Genomic DNA, 23571 nt, shown 5'->3' on the forward strand with positions numbered 1-23571 from the left:
TCTTATAGTAACATTTTATGACAATCAACAACCAAGAAAGAGTAATACTTAGTATACTGATCCACATACATTGCACTTTTCATCAAGAAAAAATGTTGGTAATTCAGTTACAATGCAGCAAACTCCTACAGTATACGACTGTAAAGTCGTTCAAGATTCTTGTTGGGAACATATAATTTCTATATTTCAACACCCCCCCCCCTCCCTAAACGAAAAATTTCTTATTGGAAAAAAAAATCAGAAGTGCAAAAAATAATATATCATAGCTATATAATTTTTTTTTTTTTTTTAATAAATAAAAAAAAAAAAACCCTGTAATCTAGTCTAGGGACACGACAATTAAACTAAAGTGTGGTGCTGTCAGATAAACCATCATCAAAAGCTTCATAATCGTCTTCATAATAACCATTGTCTTGGTAGTCTCCATAATCATTTCCTTCTTCAAATTTATCCACTGTCTCCAACTCATCCTCATTATTCTCACCTTCAGCTTCAGTTTTGCTAGTCCATGACATACCATTCTTTTCCATATTGGTTTCTGACATACTCTTCTTTGGGTTATCAGGAATTGCCTGCAAAGACATGCAAACCAACTCAATAGTCATAATTGATCCTGAAATAGAAATCATAAGGTTGCCAGTCCACCACCTTTGACCACGGCTCACTCCAAAAATTAGCACCACAGATCAATTCAATACCCTATAACCTAGTAAGACTGTGCCATAATAATATAATATAATATATCTACTTTCAATTGATAAAACCAAATAGCAATGTTCCAACACACTTCAAGGAACAATATAAGATTTTAGTTTTGTAATTAAAAAAAACAAGATACTTGCTCCATTTTTTTATTTTTTTTTTACTTACATTGTTTCCACAATTTACAGTATTAACAGTCCACTTCAATAACATTTTGTGATTTATACTTCGAGAAAATAATAGTCCTATGGGATATTGCTGGATCTGTCTCAATGTGCACTATATTATAATTTATTTTTAATAGTTTTTACAAAAGTATAATTAAAAATGTTAGTAGTTAAGCATTGGAAAACGTGATATATATATATATATATATATATATATATATATATATATATATATATATAGGTAAAAAAATAAAATCTACACTGAATATTAATGATATGGTTAAATAAAAACTTGCATTTTCATAAAAGTGGGTTTACTAAATTCAAGAAAAGCGTCAGGAATGGTGAATACAATAAAGAAGCATAACACTCCTCCCCAATAATTATTATGGGTAAAGATGCTGCCGAGAAAAATACAAAGAAACAATGTTACCAAGAACAATTGCGCTTTGGATATGGCAAATATTGCCATGGAAAAAACTTCACCCATATGTCGAAAACCATCAAAATAACTTACAGAAGAGACAGTCACAGTAATGGATTGTATAACATAGAGAGGTAAGTCATATTTTACACAATATAGATGTATCTTCAAGTAACACCCCTAAAGAAATCTGGAAAAGAAAAATAAATTTATGTACTTACAGGTTCATCAAACAGTTCCTTCAATCGGTCATATTTGATATTTGTACTGGTCCTCCTCTGAAACCAATAATAAATTCAATAGATATTAGAAATTGCATGCAGTTTTTAATCAGATGAGAGATGGACTAATGTCTGTCCTACGACAAGGCTAATAATAATCTATATTAAAAAAATATTAGAAATGGATACAAAGGGGATCAACAACATGCCAACCAATAATCAGAAAGACCATATTTTAAAGCACCAAGTAAAGAAGAAATCAACACCATTTCATAATATGGCAAACTTTACCTTTTTAGATAGCATTTGTTCAACAAAATGCCAACCAGTAATCACAAAGACCATATTTTAAAGCATCAAGTAAAGAAGAAATCAACACCATTTCATAATATGGCAAACTTTACCTTTTTAGATAGCATTTGTTGAACTGCTTCTGCAGTAGTCTGAGGATTCTTTGTTTCAGCAGCCCTTTTTAGCTGGCGTCCCTGAAAAGAGGAACTTAAGGATGAAAAATAGTCGTATATGGTCATATCTGCATCCTTGTTGGAATGGTTTAATAGAATCACCAGTATTCTTAAGCTTGGATTCAAATTATTCAACATTCAAACTATAAGGGCATAGGAAATAGGTATGGAGTACTAGTTGAATGACACTGAGAGGATCAGATGAGCACAATAAAAGCACAAGAGATGGGGAAAGGACTTCCGTTATTCAATCAATCAATAAATCAATCAAAGTCTTAATCCCATAAGTGGGGTCGGCTGCATAAACCAAAAGTGATTATTCCGTTTAGTTATCCACAAAAATCTTCCTCCTCTTTCCTTACGACCAAATACCTCATTCTCATGCAAATCTATTTGCTTCATATCCTTCCTAACTCCTTCCAACCAAGTCATTTTCGGTCACCCTCTACCTCGTTTAAGCTCTCCATGATCCCACTCTTCGTACTGGTGCACCTAGGATCTCCATCTTACATGCTCAAACCAACACAGACGATTTTCCCTTACTATGTGTGCAATGCTTGCAACACCCACATTCTTGCAAATAACTTCATTTCTAATTCTATCTCTTAGAGTGTTCCCACACATACATCTTAACATGCACATAAGGGCAACAAGGTAAATTAATATTATCACGAATAATTATTTAATATTACACTTCAGCCTGGGCTCCGGGCAGTCGCCGGCAGTGGGGGGGAGAAGGTGGTTGGTCTGGTAGAGGGTGGGGGTGGCTGGGTTGGGTAGGGGAAGGAGGTGGTTTTTTTTTTGTTTTAATTATTTATAAAATTATTATATTGTTTAATAAAAAAACAAACTATATAGTTAAATATTTAATAAAAAATTATCATTAATGTTATAAATAACTTAATATAATAATTCAAGATCACCACAGAGAAAACTAAAAATAGAGTGTTACCACAGAGAATTTCCCAATTAAAAAATATGAGTCGTAGTGAAAACTAAAAAGATTATAATCTAAAGAACATATTCTTTAACCTTATAGAAAATACAAAATCATAACATGGCCCGAATTGAAAAGAATGTAAAGTTAACGAACATATAGTTCAACCCTAAAGAACATAGGTATTTTGATTGAGCGCACCATCTAATTTGTAACCTACTGGCCTACCACTAAAAACAAGAGTTAAAAAAAGTTCAAAATCCATTCACCAGAAAGAAATATGAGCCAGCAAAGAAAAAGCAGGAGAAAAGAAAGAGAGCATCAAGATATCAAGGGCAAAGATGAGTTACAAGCAGAAAAAGTTACTTTTTTCAACTTTGCATAATTTGCAGCAGCTTCATCAGCCAGTTTTTTGGCATCAAGCGCCTGTGCTGAACCATTTTCAAACTTGGCCATCGTTGCTTCCCTTGCAGCAGCTTCTGCTTCTTTAGCTGCTTGTTCCTGCACACATGGTCCACATCAAGTAAAAGTAGAAGGAGAAGGTGGATAATCTGACCTTTAGAGTGTAAAGGTATAAACAAGATAATGACTAACATTCCAAATATGATAAACCTTAATCTAGTCTATGTAATATACCCAGGATTCAATAGCACAAGTGGTTCTCCAAGAAAACATAGTAGCATGTTCTTGGAGTCAGATTAATGGGAAAGTATAAATTTCTTACATTATCAAGTAAAATTTCTAAACCACCCCACCCCCCCCGGAAAAAAAAAAAAAAAAAAAAGAAAAGGAATTACACACACACCAAACACACATTTGAACTAAGTGTCCACATAAGACATACAATACAGAAAAGCCACTTGATGACTGTGTGATCACTAAGTCCTTATCCACATACCCATTGACCAATACTTATTTAAAAAGACAGCAGAGACTGAAATTCTAGAAGTATTGTATCTCCCATGCAAGTATGCATCAAAGGACATATTCCTCTGTGACTGTAAGATAATCTTAACTTTTCTGCTAACTCTTTAATACTGCTTCATATTTATTGATATAATCCAAGCCATAATAAACATACCCATATCCGAAAGTCATGAATCCTCCAAGTCTCTTTAAAGAAACTATGCTAAATAGCTTGCAGCATACATATAAATTATCAAAAAGCAAAGTATTATTTGCATTATGGAGCATAAATGCAACTTAATAATATGTGTTACCTGAAGGTATTCTTGATTTAAGCCCTCCCAGATTTGCTTCTTGCAGAGCATTTGTTCTTCATTATACAAGTAGCCGGCAACCTTCAAAAAAAAAAAAAAAAAAAAAAAAACCAAATTAAAATTTCATTACAAAATATACTTCCTCCGTTACTTTATAGTTGAACCACTTCCCTAAAACAAAAATAGCACAATGCTTGCAACACACCATATAAGGTAACTTTTATTTGCCAAAAGTTACAATTTTATCCTTACGTAACAAACTTAATTTTATTTAATTAACCTTCACCTTTTAATAACTTTCTCTCTCTCTCTCCTCCCAATCCTTTACCTCATGAGCAACCCACGTTTAAGTCGTTAACCACCCACCATTATTCCCACCATAGCCGACACTACCCCCACTGTGGCAGTGATTAACCCAAGTACCCAACCAAAACCAACGCCTACCTAGTCAAATCACCATCCTCCATCGCTGAACTCGTCAAAACCACTACCAACCTCACTAAAACCACCGACTACTTCCACGAATCTGGCCAAAACCACTACCCACTTTCACCACTCTCATCAAAATCACTAGTCTACCACCATAGTTTTCTGAAGAACAGAGAAAATGGGCTAAATAAAGCATATGTGATCTAAATCGACCACATGTTTCAGATCTAAGACTTCCAATGCCAACTACAACCACTGAGAGGTTGAATGTTGCCTAGTTCATTCTCCCTCTCTCTATTGATTTATTTTTAATGATGGGTTCTTCATTCTTTTTACTCTCCTATCATTCCTGAAATTTCTCTTTTGATTCTATGTTTTTAATGGTTGGTTGAAGGGGTCATGAAGGTGATGATGAAGAAAAGGAGGAAAGGAAGATGGGTTGTGGCAGCAGTGGTGGTGGAGCTGGGTGTTCAGGTCATTGGTAAGGATGCAATTATGGAGTGGGCTGGGCGATTAGAAGGATTAATTAAAGTGTGATAAGTCAAGTACGGCCCACCAATTCTACTTTCTTCAAAACTGTGCAAATGGGTATCTTGCAACAATAAAGAAACAGGAGAAGTATAAATCAATTAGAAAAAAAATAGGACATGACTTGGACAGCTTCTATAGTTTTTAAACACAATATGTAAATATATTCAAAGCAAAACAACATTTTTCTGCCAAAAATAGACTATATTCGGACAATTAAAATGATACTAATATTGAGAAGATATTAAAAGGGTTATCACCCAAACAGAGATGTACTCCCTCCGTCCCATATTATTTTCCCCATTTTCCCTTTTGGGTGTTCCAAAATAATCCTCCCATTTTATTTTTTCCCATTTTTAGACACTATGAAAAGACCAAATTGCCTTCACTTTATTTGGTTTTTATTCACGCAATTTCCTAAAATACCCTCAAATTTTATGTAAATAATTGTGACATTGATCAAGATGTGGCCCACGGGATTAAGTCGGGTTGCTTAAATGGAGAGCGGCCACGGGAGTGTTATGTGATCAAAGCATTCCCTTACAGTTAGAAGGGAAAAATTTGGGAAATTCTACATGACTGCATAAGACCAATGTTGTATGGTTATATGGTGCAAAATGTTGGGCTAAGATGGAGCACATTAAAAAGATGGAGGTTACAGAAATGCGCAGGTTAAGGTGGATGTAAGGGAACACTCTAAGAGATAGATTTAGAAATGAGGTTATTCGCAAGAAAGTGGATGTGGCAGGCTAGGTTGCACGGAAACGGATACGGGGACAAAAACGGGTACGGATACGGGGACGGGATACGGCAAAATCAAAATTTCTAAAAACGGGTACGGCATGGATACGGCAATAAAAAAAATATTAATCCATAGAATGTAAAAAAAAATAAAAATATAGTACTATTTAAAACGAAAAAAAAAAAAAGGCGGAAAATGACTTCTACCTACTGGACTGCCATCTACAGACTACAGTCACTGACTTCAAATAAAAAATTAAAAAAAAAACAACAAAACTTAAAAAAAAAAAAAAAAAGAAAAGAAAAGAAAAGTAAACAGCAGGTTTGAGAAAAGAGAAAAAACGAGAACTAGAAGTCTAGAAGCAGAACAGAGGGAGAAGAAAGTGAAACAGTTACAGGTCGAAGCCGAGCCGGTGTCCGGGTTGTCGCAGGTGGTCTCCGCCTCTCCGGCAGCCGCAGACAACTAAATCAGGTCGCACCTCCAAGGGAATCGCCGTTCATAATTATTAGGGTTTTAGAGAATTGGGGAAAATTGAAAATCATGTTCGTAATTCACTAATATGAGGTTTTTTTTTTAGAAGAAAGGGCTGGGATTCTAAGGAAACGTCAGAAAATGGGCCAAGCCGTCCCCGATACGTATCCAAACTAGAGGCTAGTCGTCCCCAAATTAGCTTGCCGTACCCGTCCCCAAAACGTATCCGGTACGGGAGACGGCAGCCATTTTGGCGAATCCATGCAACATTGGTGGCAGGCATTGAAGACAAATTAAGGGGAAATTGCCTGCGTTAGTTTGGGCAGAGACCCGAGGGTGCACCGATACGAAGAGTGGGACCATGGAGGGGTTAAGCGAGGGAGAGGAAGACCAAAAATGACTTGGTTGGAAGGAGTTAGGAAGGATTAAAAGTATATGGATTTGCATGAGAATGAGGCATTTGATCGTAGGGGATGGAGGAGGAAGATTTTGCCGATGACTACACGGAATAATCACTTTTGGTTCATATAGCCAACCCCACTTGTGGGATTAAGGCTTTGATTAATTGATTGATTGATTTGTGCCCCCACTCATGTGCATGTACTTTTTTTCTTTATCATGCACTTATTATTTGTGCCCCACTGGCATTTCTTGTACTTTTCTCTCTTTTTAATGTACTTCATGTACTTTCTCCTTCCATTTCTTAATTCCCGTGAAATTTTCACAATGGCAAAAACAATATGGGACGGAGGGAGTAAGCAAATAAAAGTGTCTTAGGCAACCAGCAGTATAAGGTCAAAAAAATGAAAGGAAAGACTCTGCACTTTCTGCAATCTCGCACCATCACAGACACTGTTATTCCAACATTTCCCTTCACGTCAAACAAAAAAAAAAAAAAAAAGGATCTCTCACAGCTCACACCGTAACAGATACTGTTATTTAGACATTTCTCGACAGACTTCCTCCTCTTCCCAACCACCCCTTAGTTACAAACCCAAAAATTTCTTTATAACAGTTTACAAATCACTATCTGGTTTTATGGTTTACCAATCAAGTTTACAGCTCAAAATTTCATAATTTATCACACGTGTTAAACACCTTAGACATTCTAAGCTCAGTTGGTCGCCTTATTATTGTTATTGTTGTTAAAAAAGGAAAGAAAAGGAGCTTAAATGACAGTGCAGCAGTCACAAACATAAAATAGGGGTTAAAAAAAAAATTAAAAAAAAAAACAAAACAAAAAAAAACATTTGACTATACGTCATCGTCATCAATGTACGGAAAAGTTTCCAGTTTCATCGCCTTCTATACCCATGTAATCAGATTTTTAGGATTCCTTGCCACTTGTTGGGTTTGTAACGAAAGAAGGGTAGTTGTATGGTTTTCCAACCAGGTTAACAGCTCAAAATTTCATAATTTACTCGATACACACTGTTAAATACCTTAGACATTTTCTGATGGTCCATCTTAACATTCTAAGCTCAGTTGCTCGAGTTACTATTATTGTTATTAAAAAAAAAAAACGTATAATGGAACAAGTGATGTGCAGACAAATGACAATACAGCAGTCACAAACATACAATAGCAAAGAAAAAAAAAAATAAAATAAAATAAAATAAATTAAAGAAGAAGAAGAAATTTGACAATACCTCATCGTCATCAATGTCCGAAAAGTTTCCAGATTCATCGCCTTCCACGCCCATGTAATCAGATTTAAAGAATTTTTCACCACCATCATCTACAGCCTCATGCTGAGCTTTGATACCTGATAAATCAAAAGATTTAAGGGCAAAGCCGCGAAGTAGATATGTTATTACTTATTATGACCACTTTCTGATTTTTATGACAAAAAGGAAGAAAAAGAAGACAAACAATTAACACCTGCGGCTGTCATTTGGTCAATTCCGCCAGCACCAAGTCTTCTTTCTTTCTCCATCTACACAAAGGAATAATGAGTAATTAGATAGAGAAGAAAAGTAGAAGCCATCAGAGATTTTAAATATATAATAGAAAAACATACTGCAACATGACAAGAAGATGACCTGAAAACCACTCATGAGATAACACAATATTCATTGCCAACGGAAGAAAAATATAGGGAGTATGGACAATAACACTAATGAACGGAAAACCGCACAAAAAGCATTTAAAATGTTCCAAAGTGGGAATAACAGATATAATACAATTTCATATATTGCCCCCCCCCCCAGAAATACACCTTCATACAACTTCAGGTAGAGGAAGAAACTAAAAGATAAGGTTTGCACTGTCATTATAGTTCAGAACTGAACTATTATCATTACCAATTGTATTAAAGTTACAACTTTCTTATGAGTAATTACGAAGTATAAATAAGCAATAGACTAAAAAAAGTAAATATCGATACCAGAATAAGTGATCTTGCATACAATAATTATGATGCAAGTAAAAGCAATACCAGTACTTGGAGTAACTTAATTTGGATATGGGAAACTTTTGATGGGATGTATGTAAAATGATAAATTCTTATGGGATATGAAGAGACATTTTATAGTTAAGGTGATTGCAGTTTTGCACTGTCTCAACAAAACAGATAGTAATTAGGGGGGAAAATGCAATCACTAGAAAAGCACGTATTGATTTGCATGGCTGCATTCACACACATGTGCCCTACCAAAATCTAGTGTTCAGTAACAAATCTGGCCATATAATCTATTGCTGTATTCACAAGTCAAATTTTGGTCATTTGTCTTTATTGTGACTCCGCCAGTGGGTTTCCTGCTCCAGTCCCAAGCCTGGATAAAAGAGGAGGGGTTACGGTAGGCCAGTGACAACTTTGTCACATCGCTTGACATGAGCCACAATGATTGAAAGTAGTACTAGGATGGGTGACCTCCTAGGAAGTCCTCATGTTGGTTCATGTAGCCGACCTCACTTATGGGATTAAGACGTTCAAGCAAGCAAGCATTTGTCTCATTGTATTCTACAAACATTTATTTTAACTTGATTGTAAAAAAACTAGTATTCTATAGGAGGCAGTAAAATCATTGAAGGTGGGAGAGAGAGAGGTACCAAACTTGCACGCCTCAAAATACATATATTCTTACAAAAGGGCCAAAAAATAAAATTTTCCAGTTTCATATTCTATACATTATGACCCTCTCTTCGTGTAAAAGAATCCTATCAAGAAAGGGTTAAATGTAGTGGGGTCTGTACTTTAAATTTTTCTTTAATCAATGTGCAAGCAATTCAATATTCATCACAGATAGACCACTGTAAAATGATATAGGGATATAAGATATGACATAACATAAATAAAACAAGTGGAGAGGCAAATGATGCAAATAAGGACTGATATAAAATTGAAAAAATAAATAAATAATAAAATTATGGACAGTACATTTGAGTGTTCACAACTGTTTTCCACAAATGCAGGTTCCAAAAGAGAATCTGCAGTGTTTTCCTTTGCACATGCTGCTGTTAATCTTTCTCTCTCAGCACGCTGGAAAGCTGGGGGTTCTGATCCCCCATCCAGACCTCCTGAAAGTTTTATGAACTGTATCACCCAGCCAGCATGAATTATGTTAAGACTACCAATGTTACATAGCTCAGCAATATAAACTGAATATTGTTAAAACAAGAGCCTGAGTAAAAGTAGAAAGTACTTCATGATAACAGCTTTCACAAAGTCCATGAGCAAATTGAGGCCCTCCACCACCCTTATGTTCGCAAAGCAATTCCTCTCCTTTGATCATGTTGTCTCCAAAGTTTGTATGTTTGCCTTTATTACCACTTCTGTCAAGCTCCTCAGCTTTTTGGTTGAATTCCTCTATCTGTTACACCCAATACATTCATAACAAACTGCTCTCCTAGGAACAAAAGAATGACAACTTCACAAGCAAATGACTAGTAACAGTAAACAATATACTACACAGCAGCACTCTACTACACTCTCATAGTGGTGTTTACAGCTATCAAACCTCTAGTCTTAAATTATTGATCCAACATTAGCCAAACCCCATAAAAATGCCAGATGTTAGGCTACCGCAAGTTATTTGAATATATATACGACATACACCAAGAGAAAGGATGAAATGGCTAAGCGATAGAAAAGCATGAGCAGGTGGTAGGATAAACCCTAACAAAGCTATGTGATCACCCTTTTAAGTTATTTTCTCCACTCAAAAACAGCGCAAACACCACAAAAATAAAACCCCTCCTGGATTAGCACAAACTTTGTCGAATTTACAAGAGCAAAAAGAATCTTTGATACTAAGTGATGCAAGAGCAAGTAGACGGTTTTCATTAATTATTAGTCGGTATTATATCAGGAAATTATTTAGTTCTATCATTAATATTGTTATTTTAGTAGATAATATATCTTATTGGTTATGGAATTTTATCTTTTTAGAGTTTATGTTAGTCGAACAACCCTATATAAAGGGATTATAGTATTGTTTTATGGGCAGATATTGATTATATAAAAATATATTAGTTGAGCTTTAGTGCTTAAATTTAAGTGAGAGGATTCTTGTTAAGAGTTCGAACGAGTTTGTTATCCTGGAATTTAGTGTCGTTGCCATTAAATCCACCCTTAGAAGTCGTTCCCTTCTAAGTTTTATCCTACAGTCGTCACGATCCGCATTACTAAGCCATAGACATTGCAAGTACAGGCTTTTGGTACCCCCAGTAGAATACTTTAAAAAGTCTGAGTTTACTTTGCCACTACCCATCCCTCATTAGGTACCAATCCACACACAACAACACGACAACGACAACCAAAAAAAAAGTAAACCAAAATTAAAACAAAGTGCATAATATGCACGAACCGTGAGGCCCCCTGATTCTGTTCCCTCAAATTCAATCAACCTCTTGGTCAATGTGGCTTCACAAATATGTACAAGTTTTACCTGCACAAAACAGTAAATCATGTCAGTGAAGGACCTAAAATCATTTTCCGTGTAAGCTTTGTAAAATGTACATTGTATTAGAGATAAAACATCAAGAACAATCCCATTAGTTGGTTTAAAATACAATCAACATTCTTCAAGAGTGATCCCAATCTTTGATTTGGTTAGTCTTCAGATAGACAAGGCAACCCAGAAATAAATGAATAAATAAATATATCAATTTAGAAAACATCAAAATAATACCAATGACCAAGCAAGCATCCAACCAAAATCAAGGCCAAGGGAGTTGCACCCCTTCACATTTGTTTTAAAATTAAACACATGTTTTATTCCCTAAATCAGACACAAATCTCAAATACATTTTACTCTCATTCACAAAGAATGTCACATGCCCCTACTATCCATTACTAAAACATTCAACTAAACAGCCATACCCCATTTAATTGTGTTGAAATCTATAGTGAAATAAGTGAGAGGTGGAGGGAGAATCTTATTCACAGGTATGTGCTAAACGAAAATGTTATGTTGGGTATTTTATGCATGTATAGATGCTTATGTATTAAGCTGGATCAAGCTACATGGAAGAAAGAAGCAAGAAAGGAAGCATGTTGAGCTGGAAAGATTGGCATGGTTGAATGGAGCCTCACAGCATGAACCATAGTTGTCAGGCAGCCTATATCCTTAGTCCTTAGACATGGCTGTGCAACTCTAGTGAGCCACATGGTTTATTACATATAAAAATTTCCTGAGTGCTTAATGACAAAATCAAGCAAGCAGCCACTTTTAAAAGTCGATTTTTTATGAAGATTAATCAGCTCTAGAGAAGTCTGACTTATCAAAACACATGTCATGAAAAGATTAATAATTTCATATCAAGAAAGATGATATAAAATAAATTATTTAAAAAAAAAAAAAACCCTAGCGTGCTGATAAGTTTTTCATTGACTTTATGTATGTCTCTATACCCTACTTGATACATTGGTGTCATAAACCTATATCTTGCTTAATCTCTTTTTCCCATACAAGTGCAAAACACCGACAAAAACAAGCTATGTAGTGCATAGTGACAATGAGAAATGTACACTTCAGGGAGTGCCCAGCGTCCGTCAAAGTTTGTAACTGTTTCCATAATCATCGTCTAAAATCTTTAAGATCTACTACAACCTATAGACTAGACCTTAATCAATTCATTGATCATGGCCATACTTTGTATGAGATATTGAGATGGACTCAATTTGTCAAACTAGATCATTATGGAGGAGGTAGCTTCAAGAAAGGAGAAGGTAAGAGAAAAACCCTTTGTTTTTCAAAATACATTTAGCATCTCATACCTTTTCACTTCTCTAGAAGCCCAAGAGTTTGAAAAAGAACCCTGAAGAACCTTAAAACTAAGAAAAACTGGCACATACTCAATGGAATGTCTGATGCATGGTTTGATGCCTATCAAATGGTTCTTACAACTTTCTTTCTGTATAGTGCAGTAGTGCACCACTACGTTTCGAAAGTAACCACCCTTCACACTTACATATTATCCAGCTTATCTTCATACTTATCTCAATATAAGGTTGAACCAAACTGATACAGAACAAGGTTCAACCCAGTTGATACAGAAGGGAAAATAAAATTAGTTGAGATAAAACCGAAAGAGAGAAGAGTAAGTGACGAGGAAAAGATTCTCCTTCCATTTGACTTAAGCTATTAAGGGTTGCAAGTAATTGCATCCTTCATTGGGACCTTCTTAACAACTTCTAGTGCTCCAATGTAAACAAAATGCTTAGAAAGGAGCCTTTATCTTTCAAAACTCATCCACAAGGAATCTAGACAAATTCCCTTTAAGAAGATCACGACACAGTGGCGGATCCAAGATTTGGGGAATGGGGGTACAAAATTAAGTTTGATAAAAATTAAAAAAATAATATATATATATATATTAATTTTTTTATTTTTATCAAACTTAATTTTGGTAATTTTTTTATTTTTATCAAGCTTAATTATATCAAAATGATATGTGGAGTGCAATAATTTTTTTCCTAACTAAATTTTGACTTATTAATCCATTTCACTATTGTATTAGTATTTGCATGTACGATACAACCATCCTCCGACAACAAGGCTTATATATGAGTAACTTAATATGTTTTTGGGTAAAACAAGAGATTATTTAAGAGAACAGGTATTTGCGACGTCTCTTTGATCTAAGAGACCAGTTTTTTAAATAAGTGGTATCTTTGAATTTAACACAAAAAGGCAGGCTGATTTGTTGTTTTGGCTAACTACATAACAGTACATAAGAGACCCTCTATTAAATACAGGCGGTCTCTTTTGTTATCAGTTTTTGGGCGTAATGGCGGTACAACTGTACCTCCGTGCACCCCCTAGATCCGCCAATGTCATGACAGTTTCTTGGCCAAAAAACAATAAACAGATAAAATAAAAAAATCTCCGTCATATAGCCAAAGCATCTGATAGACTGATCACTTCCATCAACATCAACCTATAAATAAAGAAAACAGTCCAATACGCTTCTACTTGTCTATAGGTTAAAACTGAATATTCTTTCTAGTCATTAGAGAGCCTTGAAAAGGAAACATTTTAATGGTTCCGATAATCTAGTTACCGTTATACGCCATTACCTTGTTATTAGTTCACTCCACAAGAAAGGCAATAATCAACATATGTAGATATATAACCTTAAAGGAATCGATCCACTCACTAAACAAACCCTTGATCTACTTTTTACTATAAAACCCACTAATGAAACCCTCCAAATGGAGAACCAAATGCTACTCTATGGGAAGAAGGAAACTCTCTTATCCACCACCCAGCCTCTTCATAACGAAGTAACATACTTAGCTTAATAACAATATTTCACTGTGCCTCGTCATTTGGAAACCTCTGGAGCCACTTTGCCTTTGAAAGCATCACTCATAATACAAAAGAATTTAATACCCAAACATCAATATTGCTTTGGGTGACGCACTCAATATAAGTTTTACCAAGAAAATTGTGACTATATCCATTGCCATTTCTTTCAAATGCAAACAAAAGGCAGATTATCAGGAGAAAGGCCAGAAATCAACCATCACTCCGATGAACATAATCAAACCTTTTTATTGTAAAGGATGCACAAGTCACTTTTAAATTCTATATACTAGCTATCAAGCACCAATTTGCATGATTCTCCAAGGTCCCCTGCCCTACCCCACCCCACCCCCTAAAAGAAAGATCATAATCATAAATGCCCATCGGTGTTGGAGTCACTGTTATCTGCTTCACAAACATAATGTAATAACATTCTACAGTTGCAAGTATGTTTATAAAGCAAGAACACTCACTATCTCTGCCTTTGAAAACTTGAAACCATGCGAAAGAGCTGATATGTACAGTGCTGCCCCACATAAGCCACTAGGCTTTCTCCCTGTCTGCATACCATGGCAATAGTAAGGAACTAGATATCTCACTATAAACACCAAAGTGTAGAAGGTATGAAAAATGAAGATCATTAAGTACCATAGATCTGATTCAACTTGATTACTAGCAATTGAAAGCAACAGAATTTGAAAGTAAAAGCAATGTTGACAGAAAAAACACTAACTGGAGCCATTACACCAACAGACATTAAAAATGCACAATTTCTGGAGCTTTGTCTGACCATTCAATTCTAACCATGCAGAACATAAATAGCTTGTTTGATATCACTTGAGATGCAGTTCTGAAGAAAATTATATCTTTTTTTTTTTTTGGAAAAGATAATAAACTTTACATTCAACAGAAGAAATCTACAAAAAAAACAACAAACCCAGGAGAAAAAAAAAGGGAAAACTCTATCAAGTCCATAGCTCATAACAGACCGGAATTACTTTACATCATCTATTCCATGAAAGTTTTTCAGCCCCCCACATGATAAAAATGAAACTGGGGAGGGGGGAGGGGGGGTGGGGAATAGACAATGTCAATACCTGCATCCAGTTTAGTTTCATGCTAGCCATAATACGTAAAGCAGTCTTCTCTACGTCATGGTTCACCTCCCCCAGCAGACCTGCAAATAATGAAGTGAATATTTAAGGACCTTTTTTTATCACGGATATGAGGTTGCAAAGCGCTTTCTCATACAATTCCACTCCTGCCCCGGGAAAAAAAATCCGAAAAAAAAGAGTAAAAGCCACCATGTAAAGGAGGAAAATAGACTAAAAAAACGTATAACTTCATCACATTAATGCACAAACTATCCAAGGCTTATAACATTAAGCACTGGTAATTAAGTTGCATAGATTATATTCACCAACCAGTGCAAGAAATATACTATAAAAAAGATTTACTAAATTCAAGATTTCAAAGCAATATGCCCTTAATGAACATGAGAAGTGAGTGTTGGAGCAGATGGTGAAACACTGATACACACTTTTGTCTCACATCGAACTCTGAACTTCTAAGCTCATCTTTATTACATTTTCCTCTCAATTACTTTTAAGAAAACCAAAACTAACAGAATATTAGAAAACAACAAAACACATTTAGGCCTCAGGGTTGAGCAGAAGAGATAAAAGAAATTAAGGCAAACTGCAGGATATAGAATATCATGTAAAATCTCTAAGGCATTAGAAAACTGTAGTCAATGAAATAAGGCATACCATTTGCAAATCGGTGAATAAACAGACTTGGATCCACTGGTTTTTGAACAATTGGGTGTTCTTGAAGGTGCAGTACTTTACAGAGCTGCAAAAATACAGCACCTAGCACATATCTGCAGTGCATATTTTATCAGGGCATGCAATAGAAAGTCATCTAGAGCCTTTTCATAAAAAAAATACATCAAAAAGAATGCATGCAAGGATAGGAAAAGGGAGATATAAATGACACATCAAATAAAACTATGCATACATGCAAGTCTATGTATTCATATATGCTGACTCAGAGAGCAGGATGATAGCAGCCTTACACATTCACTCGCAAAAACTCTGAAAATTCAATAAGGAGGAATGGTTTGTTGTTATCCCTGCACATATAAGAATCCCAACAGCTAATTAGGGAGGAAAATTATTTACCCATTAACAAATGCTATTCACATTAGTAATATAACATGGTAAGTAATCTTGAAATCTAGTTCTCAATAAGTTTACAATGAACTTTGAAGTCAAAATCAGCCTCAAATTAGCGCTGTGGATCAAATCAGTCAAAGGAATTCAAAATATATACTGCAAGGATTCTCTGTTGGACCTAAAACCCTTGGAAGAACTATACAACAAAGAGATAGTCAAATTCAAAAAGAAAAGGACAAAAGCTGTCCATCCTACAGCTTCTAGCCTTCTACATTAAAATAGAAACTGATTCATGTCTAAGCAATAGAAGTATAACAATAGTATTTAGTTGCCTTTCAAAAATGATAGGCCGGGAAGAATGGAAGATATTCTCAACTATTTCATCTATTCATTCATAAATTTAAGGTTCAGATTATCAATAAACAAAAAATTACAGGGGGGGCAGAGAAGGATTAAGGGAGAGAGAATGATCAGCATATTAAGATAGAATAGAGCCCAGGTGAAACTAGAAGCCTAGACAATCGTGTATATTTTTCCTTTGGTTACATAAATAAACAGTAACCCTTGTTCAATACTTTAAAGAGAAATAACTCGGCTACTAAGTTTCAATACAAAATTAATGAACCCCCTCTCGAAGTTGTATCCTTGTAAACAAAAATTGGTGTGCCATAGAGCATTAAGAGCAACTTCAATGGCAAGCTACAATAGTTTAACTTGCCCAGCCACATCAAATTTTATGCTAAATACTTTCTGACTTCAAAGTACTCGAATGGCTAGCAATAACTCATTGTAGTTAGCAATAAATTATGGAGTAAATAATGAATATAATTAACTTTATATCTACATGTCACATTGTGAGAGGAATTTGCTTTACTTAACAAATATAAAACTAAAAAAAAAAATTACAAAAAACTGCTTGTTTGAGCTACCCCTGCTTTCAAGCAAATATTATTTTTAAATACTCCAATTTTGTCAACCTACTTGATATTTTTACTTATTTGCAAGTGGGTCCCTAAAAGTAACCATTGGAGATGCTCTAAGGACTACAACCTTTAGACAGATCAACCAACAATGTACAAGCGACTTCTCTAAGAAAACAGCTCAAACATTGAGAGACATAAACTCAAATACAACTTGAATTCTTTCCCTCCAGCCATCCAGCGCGGCAATAACCATTGCGGCAAGTTTTCTTAAGTTATTTTATCACTAAAAGTCGCAAAACTGAGATAGATGCAACACAAATCCAGACTTGAATCGTGGCATGAAGAATCAAAATAAGAATTTGGGTTGACTTACCGGCATGTAATGTAAAGACATGCAGCTTGAACCTGTTCAGCTTTACGTCCACGCACAAAATTTTTCTCAACAGCTATCTTTAATAAATGTAGACACTCATCAAGACATATCATTATAAGTAAATTATGAATATCAGCAACAGGCTAAATTCTTTACAACTCACTTCATAAAATCGTACAGCTGGTCGTGCTAAAAGGTCTCCACCACCCACACCCAAGTTCTCAGCCATGTGAATAATGTAGTCATACGCTGCAGTAAAAGAAAATGAGAGGTTGAGATCATATAAATATATATATCAAGCTTCCAAACCCCATCCAATCCCTTACAAATTAAAAAAGGTAAAGGAAACAGCACTACATCAATACCCCCTGGGCCTGGCACACCTAAGTAATTTTTCTTATTTCTTAGGGAGCGGTGAGGCCGTGAGGGTGGAATAGTGGCATGTCAACTAAATAAGCGCCGTAGTTTAGACTGCTCACAGTAATTCAGAACCAACCGAGGAGAACTTTAGATTTTTGTGAAATGGGTCATGGTGCATATGGAAAAGAATGAATACAATTTCAGAGACTGTCCACAAAAAGAGAATTAGGAGGAACAAACGAACTTAATCAACGCTACAATTTCTCAATCATACCTAAAGTCCATAGAAGTAGTCTCAATCCCCAACCTTCAACTGCACTCTTGATCTTATTGCTTGCAAAAATTTTAACACAATAACACTCCCACTACCTCAAAATAGTAGACCACATAATTTTGAATTTGAAATGTGTCTACTTGTTGTCTGTAAATTTCTAACCTTTCCTTCTCAAAAGATTATAGCGCGGAGAGTAAGGAACCCTCGAATATAGAAGACAGATGAGAGATTGACTAGAACACCTTTTTTAACATAGGCTTTAATGCCTTATATACTGCATCAGGTGAAAAGGGGAGCGAGGTAAAAATTATAAACCTGCTCTAAATGCTTCACTGCTTTTTTTAAACATTACATTATCTTTTAATGCACATCAACTCAATATTTGATAAGTGAATAGCCAAGTTAGCAAGCATTGTTAACCAGGCCATATAAGGACTAGTCAAATTAACTTAGCAACTAGGATAAGGACAGGAGACATCCCATTCCAATCTTTATATACAAAAAAATCCAGAAACATGTTTATATATGTTAAGAAAGAGAAGGAATTAGCCTAGCCATAGAGCAACAAAGAAGCCTGCTACAGAAAATTATCCAGAAATTACTACTTCCCCCATTCCTTTTTAGTTGACATATTTAGACTTTTGATACTATTCATGAACTCTACTTTAACTAGCTTTTGTAAGTTATAATTACGTAAAACATATTCATGTGAGACCTTGTTGGACTTGTCTCAATGTATATTTTCATATTATCAACTTATTATAATTTTATTTGTCAATCATGAAAGATATTAATTGTTGAATTTGTGTGTAGCCAAATGTATTAATTAAAAAAAAAATAAAAAAAAAATAAAAAAAAATAAAACATGTCAACTCAAAAAGAACGGAGGAAATACATTGCAAAAGCATAAACTAGAGCAATCCAACAAGAATATATTTAGCAAAAAAATCCACAAACTACATTAAGAATAACCAAGTTTGGCAGTAATAATCACATCGATGTGATGCTAGCCACTACACACCTCTATTTAATGTCCTCTCCCTTGAAACTGCATTCTCAGTTTGTACAGTTTTCACATAATTCCCAGCCAACTGGCTCTGTAACATAGAAAATCACAATGTTACACCAAAGAGTAATAATGTAATATGTAAGCAAATAAAGCAACCAACTCCTCTTAACACAAAGCACCAACCTGCCCTGCTGCATTTTTAACAAAACTTGGCTCATTTGAATAAATATCATGATCAACGACCTTGCCACAAAGAGTACAACATCTAACAAAAGAAAACAAAAAAAAAAGGAACAAAATTAAGATATAATGAGGATACGAACCCACTTAATTTAGTATACATCATAGTGTGACGATTGCACTACTACATTACTCAAACTCTATAGGAGCATCCTTAACACACATAATTCTTCACTTCTCCCACCTCAAAATTTGTTGCTCGACCCACAAAGTTCATCACAGTAAATTCCTCATACTCGCTGCTCGACCCACAAAGTTCATCACAAAGTATTATCCCCACCCCCCTTCCCCACCCTTTCTAATCTTAAGTCCAAAAACAAAGTTTGTAACTTTGATGTGGAATGAAGAGTCTAAATAACATATAATCCAATTTCCAAGTCAAACCGTATTTAAAACAGGTCATCACAAAGTTCGAAACCCGAAAATAAAATTAACAGGCAAATATATAATACCAAATAGAAGGGTTTATAGAGGATAAGTGAACTCACACGTAACCCAATTCAGTTGTCTCAACAGGCTGACGTTTAGAACAGCTATTGCAAAATTCCAAGCGAATCATCCCCAAAACCTGAATTGATCAAACAATTTCAAATTAATCAAAACCCAACATATTTACAAGTATATAGCTCAAAATTGAAAATTCCCATTAAATTCTTCTCAATTAAAAATATGAATTGCAAAATTCTAGAAACGAAATCACGCGTTAAAATTTTGCATAGCTTCGGTAACTAAAACTAATAGTTCAATAATCCACCTTAGAAAAACCCTAAATTTGACTGTACTGACAGTAAAAAATTAACAATTATCACTACAATGTGAAATTGATATTCTATGATTAAATAATGAAAGAAAACATCTCACCTAGGAAGGTACTTCAATGGAGGAGAGAAAGCTCCGAAGCCGCCTCAATGGAGATTTCAGAGTACCCTTCAATGGAGGGAAAGGAAGGAGGCCGCGCAGCGTAAACGTTAAACGGTTAAAGAGCTCGAAAAGGGAAAATATTTTCGAGTAGGAGACTGAACATAATAATGTTAACCGTCATAAGATAGCATCAAATGTCAGAATTCATTCTCATTTTGTTTTATTGCTCCTGTTTTTCAAACAGTTGTGAGCCTTGGTTTGTGAAGTGACGCAAATTTCAACATATGATCGAATTTGTAAAATGTTGTCTTAATTTTAATACTACGTATTTTAATACTCGTATGTGGTATGATTGGTACAATTCTTCCTTTTTTTCCTTTATTTTACTAGTATTTCACATTAATTTACTACATAATATTTTCATGGAGTTTTAACATAACTTATTTCAACATATGATCGAGTTTAAATTATTCAAATGTTAACAATTTCGTTATAATTTGACAAATTTAATGTAGATATGTCATTGGGCGCACCTAACATTATAGTTGACGTTATCCATTCAATTGAGTTATCCCTATACCTAGAGATTACATTAAGTGTCATCAAATTTTCCAATTCTCAAAAATTGCATTGACCCAACACTTGCTTATGAGTGAAAGTATATACTTATATACTTCATCAAACAACATTACTTGTTTGGATTGGAGTTAAATTGATCATGATGTTTTGTATTGCAAAATGGAAGAAAAATGTGGCAAAATTTGAATGTTATGCACAAAAAGTTAGTGATCTTACAAAGCAAAGGCGAAAGCTATCTCAATCAAGAAAATCTTAAGAAAAAAAATAATACAGAGTATCACACATTTACCGTGCTTAAAGAGATTGAGTTTGACTATTACTCTACTAGACTGCTAGAGTACAGATTGAGTGTTTGTTATCAAATGGAAGACGTAATTGCTACTGATTATTATGTGTCGAAAAAATGAAAGATACAACCCCGAGCATTTTTATCACTGCGTATAGAAAAAGAAAAAGAGATAGATCTTGAGTTTACACTACAACCACATTTGGGTCATAAAGAAATCCCTAGAAAGAGATGGCTTTAACCTCCTAATACATCATTAACCAAACTTGCACATTGCTGAAGTTTTCAGTTAAAGGGCTAACGAGCCAACAGGCATTGGTTTTTCGAGCACGCCTGCAGTGATTGTCTCTTCATGTCTGGTTGCTGCATCATACATATCACACACCAGAGAAAGATGTGAATTAAGGGAATAAGGGTACACTTAAAAATTAAAATAGAAGAAAATATTTCTGACAAAAAAGCCTCACCTGGTGCACGTTAAATTCTTTTTTCAGCATCCCCCTGGGTCACAATGGAAAGAATTTTTCCATTCTCAGATTCAGCATCACCCCCTACTTTTCCTCTTGTGTTTTTGACATAGCTTGGCTCATCGTCGTCTGAATAAATAACTTGATCGATGACCTTCCCACAAATAATACAACATCTAATGAAACAAAAACAAACATTAAGAAATAATGAGGATACAAACCCAATTAATTCAGTATACATCAAAGGGTGACGATCGCGCTAATAGTCTAATACATGACTCAAACTCTATGGGAGCATCCTCAACACACATAGTTCTTCACTTTATCTCAGTATCATGGCAAATTAAGAGGTCCGAAACATCAATAAAACACAAACTATGCAATATTCTTTTGTCATACAAATACAGTACTAAATCCCTCATACTCGCTGCTCTACCGAGAAAGTTCATCACAAAGTATTATCCCCCCACCCCAACTCTCCCCCCCCCCCCCCTTCCCCCCTTTAACATAACAGAGAAAATAAACACATTCAGTATATTAATACATTTCAGAGTGACAAAGGCACTAATATGTATCGCGGTAGTGTAGCATCGTTGGTGAACACAATTATAATGTGAACTAAAGCTTCACTTTTTCTCCCATCATATTAAACTGTCTAAGTATCTAGGCAAATTAAGAGGTCCATATACATGGATACGAAACAAACTCAATCAATCGATCACATTACAAATTACATAATGTACTAGCATACTAGAAATGCTTTTTAACCTGGTTAGGACTCTAAGAAACCTATGTAACATAAGAAGAATATACGGAGTAAGATACACAACAAATACATAATACCTTCGTAGTTTACAATAGGGGGCTCCTTATAATTCGAGGTCTAAAAACATGTACAATTGTACACCATATTACAACTTTGATCTAAATTCTAAAATAAGGAATCCAAATAACATATGTTTCAATGCCTATAGATACATGTACACGATTCTTTACAACGATTGATGAAACAAACAAATACACAAGAAATTAAGAGTTTAAGATCATAAGCAAACTCACATTAAACCCAATGCAGTGGTCTCAACCGGCTGACGTCGAGTGCAACTGCTGCACCAAAGTGAAGCCATACCTGTAGAGTTTGACAGAGTAATAAAATTAATACAACCCAACAAAATGTACCACAAAATTATCAACAAACAGTATTTTCTTGAGTTTAAATTCATGATTATACTTCAATTTTTGTATTGTTTTACTTTTTCTTGACAAATCATAACTATTTTGCTCTATATATTCAAAATAAATATCTCCATGATAAATTGTGCATCATTGATCTTATCAGATTAAAAGTGACTGTAATTTTGTAACCAAATCAATAATTCTTCACATATTTTGATATCTCATACAAAAAAACAAGACTAATTAAGTTTCCAATATGTTCCATAATAATTCAATTGTATATAAAATAATGTATCAATTCATGATATTTCGGATACAATCTAACGTAAATAATAAAGAAAAAGAATGAGAGGAAGAAAAATTACCGATAATGGGGTTTGAAGATGCAGATGAACAGGGGTTTGAGGTGGGTTATGCTTGACACATTGCAAAGAAGAACTCAATAAACAAGAAAATCAATTATTGTAATGGAGTATTAGTTTTACCTTGTGACCGGAAAACTAAGATGATGGCTGTGGAAAAGTGAGAGGATGGCGGTTTCCCGGCGAAAAAAGAGCGGTTTTCCGGCGACGAGTTATCAACTCTAGAAACAGAATACTCGGAGTGTTAGGGTAAGGTATCAAGATTTCCTAGAAATGAAGTCCAATTATTGTCCAAATGTTCTTCGGCTCCGCCTAGCAAGGGTATGTTCAAGAGCTCCGCCTTGCACAAGTATGTCCACAAGTATGTCCAAAAGCTAGGCTTGCAAAACAAAGAAGGTTAGTTGCCCCGGGGGTGTGACCCGGGAAAG

The 23571-nt window shown here is 34.9% G+C and overlaps 1 protein-coding gene and 1 long non-coding RNA gene across 2 annotated transcripts; both read right to left on the minus strand.

Moving 5' to 3' along the window:
* Window positions 1-48: 48 nt before the first annotated feature.
* On the minus strand, window positions 49-20528 carry LOC110726806 (transcription factor IIIB 90 kDa subunit-like). Its single transcript, XM_021906326.1, has 20 exons — window positions 20274-20528; window positions 19901-19980; window positions 19356-19437; window positions 19185-19260; window positions 17693-17778; window positions 17530-17606; window positions 16134-16190; window positions 15826-15938; window positions 15154-15233; window positions 14530-14616; window positions 11114-11194; window positions 9950-10117; window positions 9685-9840; window positions 8187-8241; window positions 7955-8070; window positions 4136-4216; window positions 3282-3416; window positions 1919-1999; window positions 1515-1571; window positions 49-572 (listed from the first exon to the last, which is right to left on the minus strand). The coding sequence occupies exons 2-20, from the start codon at window positions 19969-19971 to the stop codon at window positions 345-347; spliced, it is 1887 nt and encodes a 628-aa protein (XP_021762018.1). The 5' UTR covers window positions 19972-19980; window positions 20274-20528; the 3' UTR covers window positions 49-344.
* Window positions 20529-20979: 451 nt separating this feature from the next.
* LOC110725364 lies at window positions 20980-23422 on the minus strand. Its single transcript, XR_002512158.1, has 4 exons — window positions 23147-23422; window positions 22665-22734; window positions 21606-21781; window positions 20980-21501 (listed from the first exon to the last, which is right to left on the minus strand). It is a non-coding gene; the product is annotated as an uncharacterized LOC110725364 (long non-coding RNA).
* Window positions 23423-23571: the final 149 nt, after the last annotated feature.

Source organism: Chenopodium quinoa, unplaced genomic scaffold (assembly GCF_001683475.1).
Source record: "Chenopodium quinoa cultivar QQ74 unplaced genomic scaffold, ASM168347v1, whole genome shotgun sequence".
Lineage (NCBI taxonomy): Eukaryota > Viridiplantae > Streptophyta > Magnoliopsida > Caryophyllales > Amaranthaceae > Chenopodium > Chenopodium quinoa.